The 11,751-nt window shown below is 29.7% G+C and overlaps 1 protein-coding gene across 1 annotated transcript; it reads left to right on the forward strand.

The window, feature by feature from the left end:
• Positions 1-861: 861 nt before the first annotated feature.
• On the forward strand, positions 862-5,667 carry LOC105142270 (alpha carbonic anhydrase 4-like). The gene is made up of 7 exons (XM_011049823.1): positions 862-1,039; positions 4,126-4,361; positions 4,463-4,569; positions 4,661-4,763; positions 4,896-5,054; positions 5,175-5,228; positions 5,424-5,667. Exons 1-7 carry the CDS (start codon positions 862-864, stop codon positions 5,502-5,504), a joined length of 918 nt encoding a protein of 305 aa, XP_011048125.1. The 3' UTR covers positions 5,505-5,667.
• The last annotated feature ends 6,084 nt before the right edge of the window (positions 5,668-11,751 follow it).

Genomic DNA, 11,751 nt, shown 5'->3' on the forward strand with positions numbered 1-11,751 from the left:
AGTTTCTGGTCTAATTTTAAATAAACAATCACAAGTACATAATTTTTTTTATTTTTTTTAATACTTGAGACAGCGTCATCTTTCCAAAGACCAGTGTCAAGACTAGTTTCTGGTCTTATTTTTTATTTTTGACATCATGATCTTTTGGATCTTCTTCCATAGCAGATCAAAGCAAGGATTTGATCAGCCACTCAATTTTAGCAGCAATCGTCATAGGGATAGGGAACAAAGACAAATTATTTACAATAGATTTAATAAGACAAACTCTTCCACCAATTCTTCAGCAGGAGATCATTCATTCACCCGAAAAAAAAGATAATTCAGCTGTTGAAGGACACTGATTAATCCAGCTCCTCCATCTCACCCATACATGCCATCACTAATTCATCTAGTATTTTTCTTTTCTAAAGTCTATAATTTTTTTTAATTTATTCAATATATTGTATTATTTATATTGTCATAATAATTGAATACTTTGTTAAATTTTAAATGTTATTGTTAAAGTTCCCTTGTAAATGATAATTAAATATAATTATTTTATCTCAATTTTATTATATTAGTGCATGATATATGTTTAGTTATTTCCATAATTTTAATTGTTATTGATGAATTTTTATAGATGTTAGTTGAATATATAAAATTAAATGTTGTTTTTCCCTTTATTTTATTGTTAAATTTGTATAGATGTTATGTTATAAATAAGATTTTTCAATGGAGTCAATTGGTTTGTAGTTATTATGAATACTTGCAAGTTTGAAAACTTTGAATAATTTCCAGTATAAGAGAGGTGCTGTCAAATTAATTTTTTAATAATCAAATTTAATTATATAATTATTCATATAAATTTATATAACTACAAAAATGAAATCAACAGTACGTCGTGAGCATATGGTTGTAGCTAGTTTTTCTAGTAACGAGGATGACTTGTCCTTAGATGCCGATCAAGTAGAGGCACCTGCGCCAACTCGCGATGCTGCCTTTTCGAGCGTTGTTTCACAACATAAAGGCGGTGTATCTTCACAGCAGAATCAATTCACCTGTAAGTACCAATCACATTGGAATGACGACCTTTTAATGTAAGTTTATTTTGATTTTAGTTTTTTAAATTATAACATAATTTATGAATAACAAATTAATATTTAATTAATTTATTTTTTTAGGTGCACAAACATTAAGGCCACATGAGTAATAACATCGACGTTTAAATCATGATGGAGATTCCATTATTTCAATGAAATTAGGTTTCCAAACATACTCAATGATGAACTTATATCGATGCATCGTTTTAAAGATTTCATGTTGGTGTGAAGTTTAAATTTCCAACTTAATTTTAATAAATTATTGTTATAATTGTAAATAAAATATTATTTTTATTTTAAATAAATTATTTACACAATACAAATTTAGAGTGATTTCAAATTGCCATAAATCTCGGGGGATATATGGTCGCAATAAATTCAGCATGTGAATCTAAGTGGTTCGCACAATGCTTACAATTTGGTGTTGATAATTGGAATCGGAAAATTCATAGTTCGGTGATTGACATAACCAAAAGATTGATGTTTTCTTCCAAATATAGAAGTGTCAAAATAATAAATGACATGGAAAAACTAGGGTTAAATCGTAGGGAGGTTAACTATATAAATTATAAATAATAATAATGATGATGACGACGACGACGATGATGGTGATGGTGAGTTAAAGAAAATTTTGAGATGTAAAATTAATGTGAATATTAAATAATAATAAAAATTATTATTAAAGTTAGAGGATACACTAATGGTATTTCAAATAAGTATAGTATAAATATCTTTAATTACTCAACTAGAAACCAAACACAAAGGAGATTCCAATCAAATTATAAATAATGCTAATACTTGTAAATATTGTTAAGTATTCATGACATTAATTTATGTTAACAACAAATCAAGTTCATTTCATAGTACAAGTGTTGTTAAACCATACAGTAGCTATAAAAAGGTCAAACATTTATTATAATATAGATTATACAATATAAATTTAAATTAATCATTTAACAAGTAAAGTACTAAGAGTGGATAAGATAACAAATACAAAACATGTTAGTATCAAACATTAACGTCCATGTTGAGTTCTTGCTATACTTATTATTACACCATTAGTGTAACTTTTCACATTGACATAATAAACTTAACTAAACATAATGAAAGAGAGAAACATAAATAAACAAGATAAGAACATAAATAAGATATAAGTTAACTAAGTAAAAGAAATGAAATAAAAAGCATAAATAAAAGATTAATATAACATAAAATAAAACTTAAACATTACAAAGTACAAAGAAAGAAATCAAGAATATGATCTTGATTTGAAAATCAAGATGCCTAAATGCATGGCAAATGCCTCCTTTTATAGGCCAAATTCAAAACTATTGATTTGATGACTAATTGTTTTAGTATCAAAGAGTGTCTAAGCATTTTTGAATCTTGAACTCTCCTAAAAGTTTTAGACTTATGTCTTAGTTTTCCATCCATATAGTCCAGATTTAAATTCAAGTTCCAGCTTCAGGTATAATCCAATAACCGAATAGTGTTTTAGTTTGGACTGAATTAACATCTCTTTTCTAATTAACTATTTTTTTGTCTTCTCAATTTCAGTAGTTAAACTCATCAATCAATCATTTGATTTATGTGATAAGCCTGTCTTTAAAAGTAACATTTATCATAAATTAAAGGTATTTTCTATTATCAAACTTGTTATTATAAAACATGCTCTAGTTAAGGAGTTATTAATACTTCAAATGAAAAATGATGATACAAAACCTTGATAAGAATACATGTTTAAGTATTAATCAATAACCACACACACCGGCGGCTCTATTTTGTTTGCTGCACATGCTAAACGAGTGGTAAAATTAATTAAAATAAAATATATCATTAAATAATTTGTTATTACTTGTATATATATTTAACTTGCAACATTTTTTCTTACGGCTACATCTCTTGGATATGAGCCGAGCTCAATGAAGCTGTTTGTAGAGACTCACATGTGATCTAGAGATAAGCATTAACACTCTTCAGATATGAAGTGGCAGGCCATCTGATTATAGTGATCCTTTGGTGTGAGAAAATATGTGTTTTGATGACTCTAGTTATTGCAATGTATAGTAAGTACCTATAAACTTGGTGCTCTCGGAATAGTAAGTTTGGAAAAGTTATAAGATATTAGCTTGTGCTCTAAAAACAAAAGAATAATTACCTATATAAATGACAAATGGAGTAATTGTTAGGATTGTTGTCATTAATGTGCAGCAACCATGTCCATATACAAACTACCAAATATCAAAATTTGGCAGCAACTATTGTTGAAAATGAGTTGAAGCTAATGACACTATTTCTTTTATATAAATAGACATCAAAAAAGTAACAATACGTGAGAAAAGAAAGAGGTTAATGCCTTCCTCTTCCATATATTTATATTATATTTTTTTTTATCTCCAATAATATAAACTATTTTCATATTAAATATAGATAATTCATCAAACCATATTATATATTATATGTCAATATAATAAGCCACCAATAAGCAACTATTATAAACACCACCACCCATCCACAAAAAAATCCCCTACTAGTTTCCGCCACATATTCATCTCATCCACAGAAAATTCCCTACTAGTTTCCGCCACATATTCATTTCAATATCTTGACGACCTACGTGTTTAAAATTGTTGAGCAGACACCGCCCCCCCGCCCATCCTGAGCATATAGTAACCCCCCCACCCCCCTGCCCACCCTGAGCATCTAGTGATACCCCCCCCCCCCCCCCAAAAAAATTTTAACCCCCTCCACGGCTTTCTCTATATAATTCAACTGGTTGTCGCTATCATCAATCACTCCCTCAACAAGACGCAAAAATGGCCAAAAACATTAAAGAAGAAATCAAGCGTAATGAGTACCTTCTCCAAAGTCTACACCAACCTTAACTTGAGGTTTTTGGTTCTCGTTTCACTCATTCTCTCATTCCATTCTCTTTCCATCACAATATGCGTTGCTTTTGAACTTAAAGTTGGTATGGTAAATTTCTTCATCCATCAAATATTAGATGCAACTCTATATAATTATCATCATTAATGATATTTTCTAAATATTGCAGCCACAAACGATACAATTACATTCAGTTATATTGAAGCAACTGGTCGAGGACCGTCGAATTGGGGCCAGCTTGACCCGAAATGGAAAGCTTGTGGAGATGGAAAATTGCAATCTCCAATCGATCTTCTTGACCAAAATGTGAAAGTTCTCTATGGGCAAGAGGATCAACTGCGAAGAGATTATAAACCAGCAAAAGCTACTATAGTTAGCAGGGGATATGACGTTATGGTACGTAGGAAGCTGTATATGTTCCCTTTCCCTTTCCTTTTCTTTTTTTATTAAAAATTATGTATGGTACTACATCTTAAAATTTACGTTCAATTTATAAGGTGTCATGGAAAGGAGACGCTGGAAAAATTACCATTAATGGGACTGATTACAATCTGCAACACTCCCATTGGCATGTACCTTCTGAACATACATTCAATAGCAAAACGTATGTTCCTTGTGCCTTCTCTTATCATCTGGGAACTGGGATTTCGATCAATTTTGCATTTTAATTATTTTTTGCCAAAATTTTAAAACAGATATGACATGGAGCTTCACATAGTTCATGCGAATTCTCTTGGAGAGACAGCTGTTGTTGGAGTACTTTACAAATATGGCGAACCTGATCCCTTCCTTTCAAAGGTTTTTGTTATTGCTACACACATGTATTTCTTTAATTTATTATTTTCTCTTTCTTCGTAATTTATAATTGGAAGTTGATAGAAGACAACATTTGGTTTTTTTTTTTCTTATCCCTTTTCTCATTTCTGGCAGTTGTCCCCCTATATAAAATCGGTCACAAAGCAAGAGAAGAGTCTGGGAATTCTTAGTCCAAACAAAATAGAGTTTGGGAGCAGAAACTTGTATAGATATATTGGTTCTCTTTCAACTCCTCCATGCAGTGAGGGTGTTATATGGACAGTAGTCAAGGAGGTTGTTCTTCTTTCCATGCCCATTTCTCTAGGAACACGTATTTCCCAAGAGATTGCTGTCTAAATTTCTTCTGTCTTATTACATTAATTTTATATTTTCATTGCTATTTATCTCTTGTAGGTTGGGACTGTTTCAAGGGAGCAAGTGCAACTGTTGAGAGATGCTGTTGATGATGTAAAGTCCACACCTATTAATAACCAATTAGAACAGATTTGATAAAAATTGGTTCAAGAATTGATGCTTAATACTTCCTCGAATAAACTAATTAATCTAAAAAAACTTGTGAAATTAAACCTAAAATGCTTGTTATTAAACCTTTTTATAGTAAATTGTTTTGTATACGTCATGTTAACTTGCATTTTTTGTCAGGGATATCAAGCAAATGCAAGGCCAGTTCAGCCATTGAATGGAAGAGTAGTTAATTTATTCATACGGTCAATGGACTTTTAATGAATAATTTACACAAGGCGAAGAGGGAAAGAAATTGTTGAAGAAGCACACGACACAGATAATGTCCTCCGTCAATGATGTTTGATGGATATATGTATTCTAAATATAAGTTTATCAAGCACACTAAAAGCTTGATCTAAATAAAATAGCCTTTGGGTCTATACACCAATAAAAAAAATAATTTTTTTAAAACAAATAACTATAAAAATTCACTAAATGACAAGAATTTTAAATAAAATAATGTAAATCTATTCTTGTGGGCACAAAGCCTATTTTGCTATTATTGTGGTTCAATGCCTCTTCTTCAAAGCAAGTTATTACCTTTAATATTCATTTATAACAAAGTTAGGAGTATCAGCCTCTAATATTCATTATCTCAAAAGTTAGAAATATTATACCCAACTATTGATAGTATAGCACAATAAGTTTATATTAATTTAAAATAAAACTAGTAATACAATTTATCTCAAGTAAAATATTTTAGAAATTATAATATTTTTCTTTTAATATAACTAAAAATCCTAATTTTTTTTATTTTTTTAAAGATTATCACATTATCAAGTGTGATTATACGCATACTAAGCTAGATGACTTTCCTTATAAGATTATCAATTTTCAATTTGGTTTAATTCGATGTCAATTCAATGTAATTTGATGTATAATAAAAAAATTTACTCATCTTAAATATCATAAATGTCAGAACTAAATAAACTTTTTATCTTTATAAGATAAAAAAATATATTTTTATAATCAGTATTGCATTTCTAAATATTCTCAAAAGCAATCTCTTTTTCTCTCACACACATATAAAGGTCTTTAAAAATAGGTCAAGAAGTGCTAACTGAGCTTTGTGTTTGAACTTAGCCTAAGTTATTTATCAAACAATAAATTGTTTAATACTAAAGGTAGGAGAGAAATAATTTAACTAATGGTTGTTGTTATTTAGGTCACAACACCTAGATGATAACAAATTATTTTTTTAATAAAGTAAAAAATAATACACCATTACTTTTCAATAAAAATTAGGATTATTTGACAAACTTGATCAAAATCTCATCTAATCAGAACAAGTCATATATAAATTTCAAACTCATAATTTTTACTTCGACAAAAAAGATTTGATAAAATTAAAGAGCATTAGAAAGGGATAACTTTGTTCTATATTATTTAATTTTTAAAAATAGATTTATGGTTAAAGAGTTTCCTCCCTCTCATAAATTCTTTAGTTTAAATATTATAACCATTATTTAAGAAAATTTATTTAAAAAAAAATTCAAATCTATATAATGTAGTGAAATCAATTTCTTAGAAACCTTCATTGTCATTAAAGTTTTTTTTTTGTTATAATTTTTTTTTTAAACTCGAGACCTTAAAAAAAAAGGACACTAATATCAATTCAGCTACAACTCATTAGACTTTCTTTCAATTTTTAACAAATATAAATTCACTTATATATATATATATATTAATCTGTTTGAATCTCATAGCACACACGCACATATGTGTGGGTGTATGGTTGAGAATAATTGAGAGATTTAACCAATTGGTTAATTAATTAATACTTAAAAATGTATTTTTATTAAAATTTTATATTACTATATTGCATTTAAAGTACATGTACACTATCAAGACTTCACAATCAAACATCATGCAGTATTTTAGCAGCAAAAAAATACATGCATATTACAATATAGTAACAAACAAAATTCAAATATTGATCTAAATTCTCGAGGGTCTTTTAAGTATACCAAGTTTATACAAGGAATAAGAAAACAAACCTTCTTAAGAAACACTAGCTTTGTCTAACCTCCATAACTAGATTGCTTGCAATCATAAAGACGTTTCCTTTGAGTAACAAAGTTATCCTTCCCCTTTTTGTACTGAGTGACCTTGTGCAAGGTGTGTTTTTTGCACTCCTTGTTCTTGTAGTAGGTCTTCTTTGTTTTAGGAACGTTGACCTGTAATACACGTGTCATTAATTAATCAAAATAACAAAGAAAATAAATAAAATAACCTTGCAGAAAAATTCTCAAGTGCCATAACAAATACAATATGCAATTGAAACATGATTTCATTAAACAAGCTGGTCCAGTCACTTACTTTGAAAATGCATGTAATGCATTTAACGTCCATAAAATTTTACAATTCATGCACAAAATTGATTTTTTGCAGTTACTTTACAACCCCAACTAAACATTTTAGTTTGAATGGCAACGAAACGACACTGACATCGACCTAAACAAGTCAACTTAGGTAGCTTTTTTTGCAGATTTAACAGCTCACGATACACATTTTGAGTCAACGGTTGGGGTCTTTCCCAACAGAATCAAAGGTTAAAATTTTTTTTTTATATAAACAAAATTATCCTTTTCCATTATTTATAAATAAAAGGTGAATTTCATGGCCTAAGAAGGAGAAAATCAGGTCATTTTCTCTTGCTCACAATTATGTTTGTGTAATACATTACATAACCAAATGTATATAAATACAAGAACACTCACCATTAAATGTATGGCAGTTTCAAACATTCTCAATCATATTGCTTTGTTAATTCTTTTAACTAAAGGTAAAAAAAGCTCCTTATTTATGCATTCTTCTGATTTGCAGTGAAACAAGAAAAAAAAACACATCAATCAAAGCTTAAAATAACATTTTTCTCAAAAACATAAAATTGGTTTTTAAGAAATGATATTTTTTTATCTCTTTTGGGATGGTTTTAATTCAATAAATAAATGGAAAAAAACAAAAAAAACCAAAAGGTATGCAATGCATCCTAAAAAACAAAAAAAAATAAACAAAAGCATGAAAAGTAAGTCCTCGTAATTATTGAGGGAGAGTGATAATGACTATTGACAATGACTAAAAAAATAAGAGAATGATATTTTGATTTGCATGGGTTAGAAAAGTATGGTAGAGAAGGAATGAAGGGGCTCTGCTGGTTTGACATTGTAGGTATGGATGATGAGGACTAAAAAAATTATTGTTCATTGACAAAAAAATAATAATAATTGTTCATAAAATCACAAAATAAAAGATGAAAACTGAAATGGATAAAGTTTGAAAGAGTTCATGATCAACCAAGAAAAGATGATTGATTATAAAATGTTAAACATACATAAAAAAAATCAAAAAGCTTAATTCTATTCAAAACAAGAGTTCTTAATTAAATAATTAACCATAAATCACAAGATTAAATTAAGATTTAAACAATATTGATAAAAGAAGAGTTTAATTTATATCAGTATCATAATTCAATTTTAAATTTCAAAAATAATTTTATAAAAAATAATTTTTTATTCAAAAATCATAAATTCAAAATTCAAAAATATTTTTGAAACAAAAGAAGATAAGTCTTTAAACTGCAATATGTCAAAAAGCTAGAAGAATAGTTAGATTGAGATATTTTGACAACATAGGATGGAAAAGGACTTAGAAAGAAAATTAGGGTTGAAATACAAACTTGACTAAAATTAAAAGAATTAATTAATTTTAAGAACTTAATTAAATTTCTAATAGGTTTAATTGACTTATTTAAGGACTTAATTAAACTTGTAATGAGTTTTGTTGATTCAATCAAGGATCTAATTGAAAAAAATAAATTTAATGATCTAATTCAAATCAATTCATAAAGATTAAAAAATTATAGATATAATTAAAATTTTAAAAGACTAAATTAATGTAATCAATGGTTCAATTAAAAGGAATTAATTTGAAGATTGAAAGTTGAATGAGTAGAAGAATATTAAAACCTACGATCAAATTACAAAAAATATATGAGTTTAAGAATTAAAATTAATTAAATTAAAAATTTAATAAAAGAAAATTAAAATATAGAATTCAATCAATAACCACATTTAAGAAATCTATACCAAAAATCACTTTTTACAAAACAATGAAATTATATTTTTCTTAAACTTGGTCAAAAGAAGTTTTACCTGTGCATCTTTTGTTTTGATCAAAGCCCCCTTCATGCCTTTGATTCTTCTTCGTCTCTCGACTAAACAAGACAATCTTCACACCATCTCGTACTTGAATTTCACTGTAAACCAAAATGTTAACCCTTGCTACACCGATAACACCTTTAAATTCTCCCCCAAAAAAGGTACCCACACTGCTCCACATGTCAAGATAGCCTTGCACTCACTTGCTAGCCGCAGACAGACAAGCATTTATCTTTAGTTTTAATAAATGGCCAGGAACTATTTTCAAGCATCAATGGTTTACCCAGGCTTTAGATCCTTCTGTTTTGTCCTATAAAATAGCTTAAAAACCTTAACCCCAAACAGTCGGAGAGGGATTTGAACACTGTCATGAACATTATCTCTTTCGCCAAGACTGCAACGGCCTTACTCCTTAATCTTTCCAGCCCAATAAAAACCCAGAAATAGCCCTTAAATCATCACAACCCCCACTCAACAATCAAAGCCTCCAGCCATGACAGTGACCATTTAACCTGAAAACCCAACTCCATTTTCAGCCATATCAAAGCTCCCACTATGCAGCCTCTATAAACACCAGTACATCCTCAAAAACCAAAGATACCAGAGGCAAACAACCACCCCATGGGTGTACGTCAACCTCTCACTGACGGTCCAACCTCTTTTGAAGTCGAACGCCAACGCAGCCTCTCCAACGCCAGCAGCGTTCCAGCCACTTTGCACCAATAACTCTTCCTCCACAAGAACCGTGAGCCTCCAGCCTTCTAGCTCCACTAGCAGTGCAGCTGGGAGCCATCAGCAGCATCTCAGATCCTCCAGCAACAAGTTTTCAGCAGTTGCACAATGAGCACCACTATCTCAAGCCAAACACAGCAGCTTCATCGTGACGTCAATTGTAGAATCTTATTTTTTCTCCATGCCATAACTCCATCTTAGTTCTTGGTCCAGCCACCGTGGCCTTTTCTAGCCGAACACAGCAGTTGTGCAGGCGAGACCAACCGTGAGAAGTCCAGCAGCCTTGCCTCTTCTTTTTTGCCATTTGAAGCTTCAACTCGTCGGTCCTCCCATTCTTGTCTCTAATCTCTTTGGAGTTGGCTACAACCAAGGTTAGAGAGAGTAAGGGGACTAAGTCTTTTATGTATGCTAATTGCATGAGTTAAAGTTATTTTCTCTGCATGCTTTGTTTGTTACCTAAGCCATGTCTGGGCTACATTTTTTATCTTTCTTAGACTCTGGATATATGTTTCTTTGACATAAGATGATATCTACCTTGCTTTGGAACCCTTGTAAGCAATGATGCAAGAACCATGCTTGGAAATCTTCAATGATTGTCATGCATGATTTTTCTACAGTACTACTCTAAGGTGTGTATAGTTTTTGTCCTGGCCGTGAAAATGTTTTTTTGTTGATGAAGATTCAGTAGGTGCAAGGATTTTTTTGTTCTTTTGTTTTGTTGTCCCATGGTTTTTTTTTTTAAAAAAAAGAATCTTAAGCATGTTTTGGGGTCCTGGAAAAAACGAGGTGCTGGGAAAAATTCATGCAATGTTTGGTTTTGATTCTTGACAGTTAAAAATCTTCCCCGTTTTTTGTTTATGGGTTTGGGTTTTGAATCCCCTCTGCTAGGAAAGGATAAAAAAAAAAGAGGAAGGTTGGGACATTTGTTTTCAGCCTATTCGGAACAAGCATGGCATTGTATCAAGAAGCTTGATGTTTTTTTCTTTGTTATTATGGTATGTTTGGAAAACATATCTTTAATAAATTTTTGGTGGTTTTATTTTACTGATTTTTCTTTTTTTGCCGGACAAAGTTTTAATTTTTCAAATTAATTTCTTATTTTTTTTCAAATGACTATTTAATATTTATCTTTTAATATTTGTAATTGTGACTTATATGCAAGGTGTTTTTCCAAATATTAAATAAATTAATTTTTTTATTATTTAAAAACGCAAAACATTTTTAAAAAATACATTTAGATATTTTAAATTGCATATGATTAAGTATTTCAAAAATAATTTATATTTGCATAATTTAATATGTTGGTGTTTTTATGCCTAAAATGTAGCTATATAATTATTTTTTAATAGGGCTTGATGACATAATTAGATAATCACAAGACTCACATATTGCCTTCTAGCAATATAACCCATCTTAGGCCAATTACAAGACTCGCCTATAATTGAAAAGACTAAAATCTCATATATTCCCTTCTAGCAAGTTAGTCTTAATCTTTCTATACCCAAAAAAAACTTATCATTGACTAATAAGAAAGTAAAATATCCTAAGTTGGCTATTTACCAAGGTTGTAATGG

The sequence above is a fragment of the Populus euphratica genome, unplaced genomic scaffold, assembly GCF_000495115.2.
Source record: "Populus euphratica unplaced genomic scaffold, PopEup_1.0 scaffold138.1, whole genome shotgun sequence".
Taxonomy (NCBI): Eukaryota; Viridiplantae; Streptophyta; class Magnoliopsida; order Malpighiales; family Salicaceae; genus Populus; species Populus euphratica.

Bases quoted from the DNA above. Each gene is read 5' to 3' on its own strand.
- LOC105142270 (XM_011049823.1), top strand. From the start codon at position 862: ATGAAATCAACAGTACGTCGTGAGCATATGGTTGTAGCTAGTTTTTCT. The intron at 1,040-4,125 runs GTAAGTACCAAT...GATATTTTCTAA, and splicing joins ACAGCAGAATCAATTCACCT to ATATTGCAGCCACAAACGAT. The intron at 4,570-4,660 runs GTATGTTCCTTG...ATTTTAAAACAG, and splicing joins CATACATTCAATAGCAAAAC to ATATGACATGGAGCTTCACA.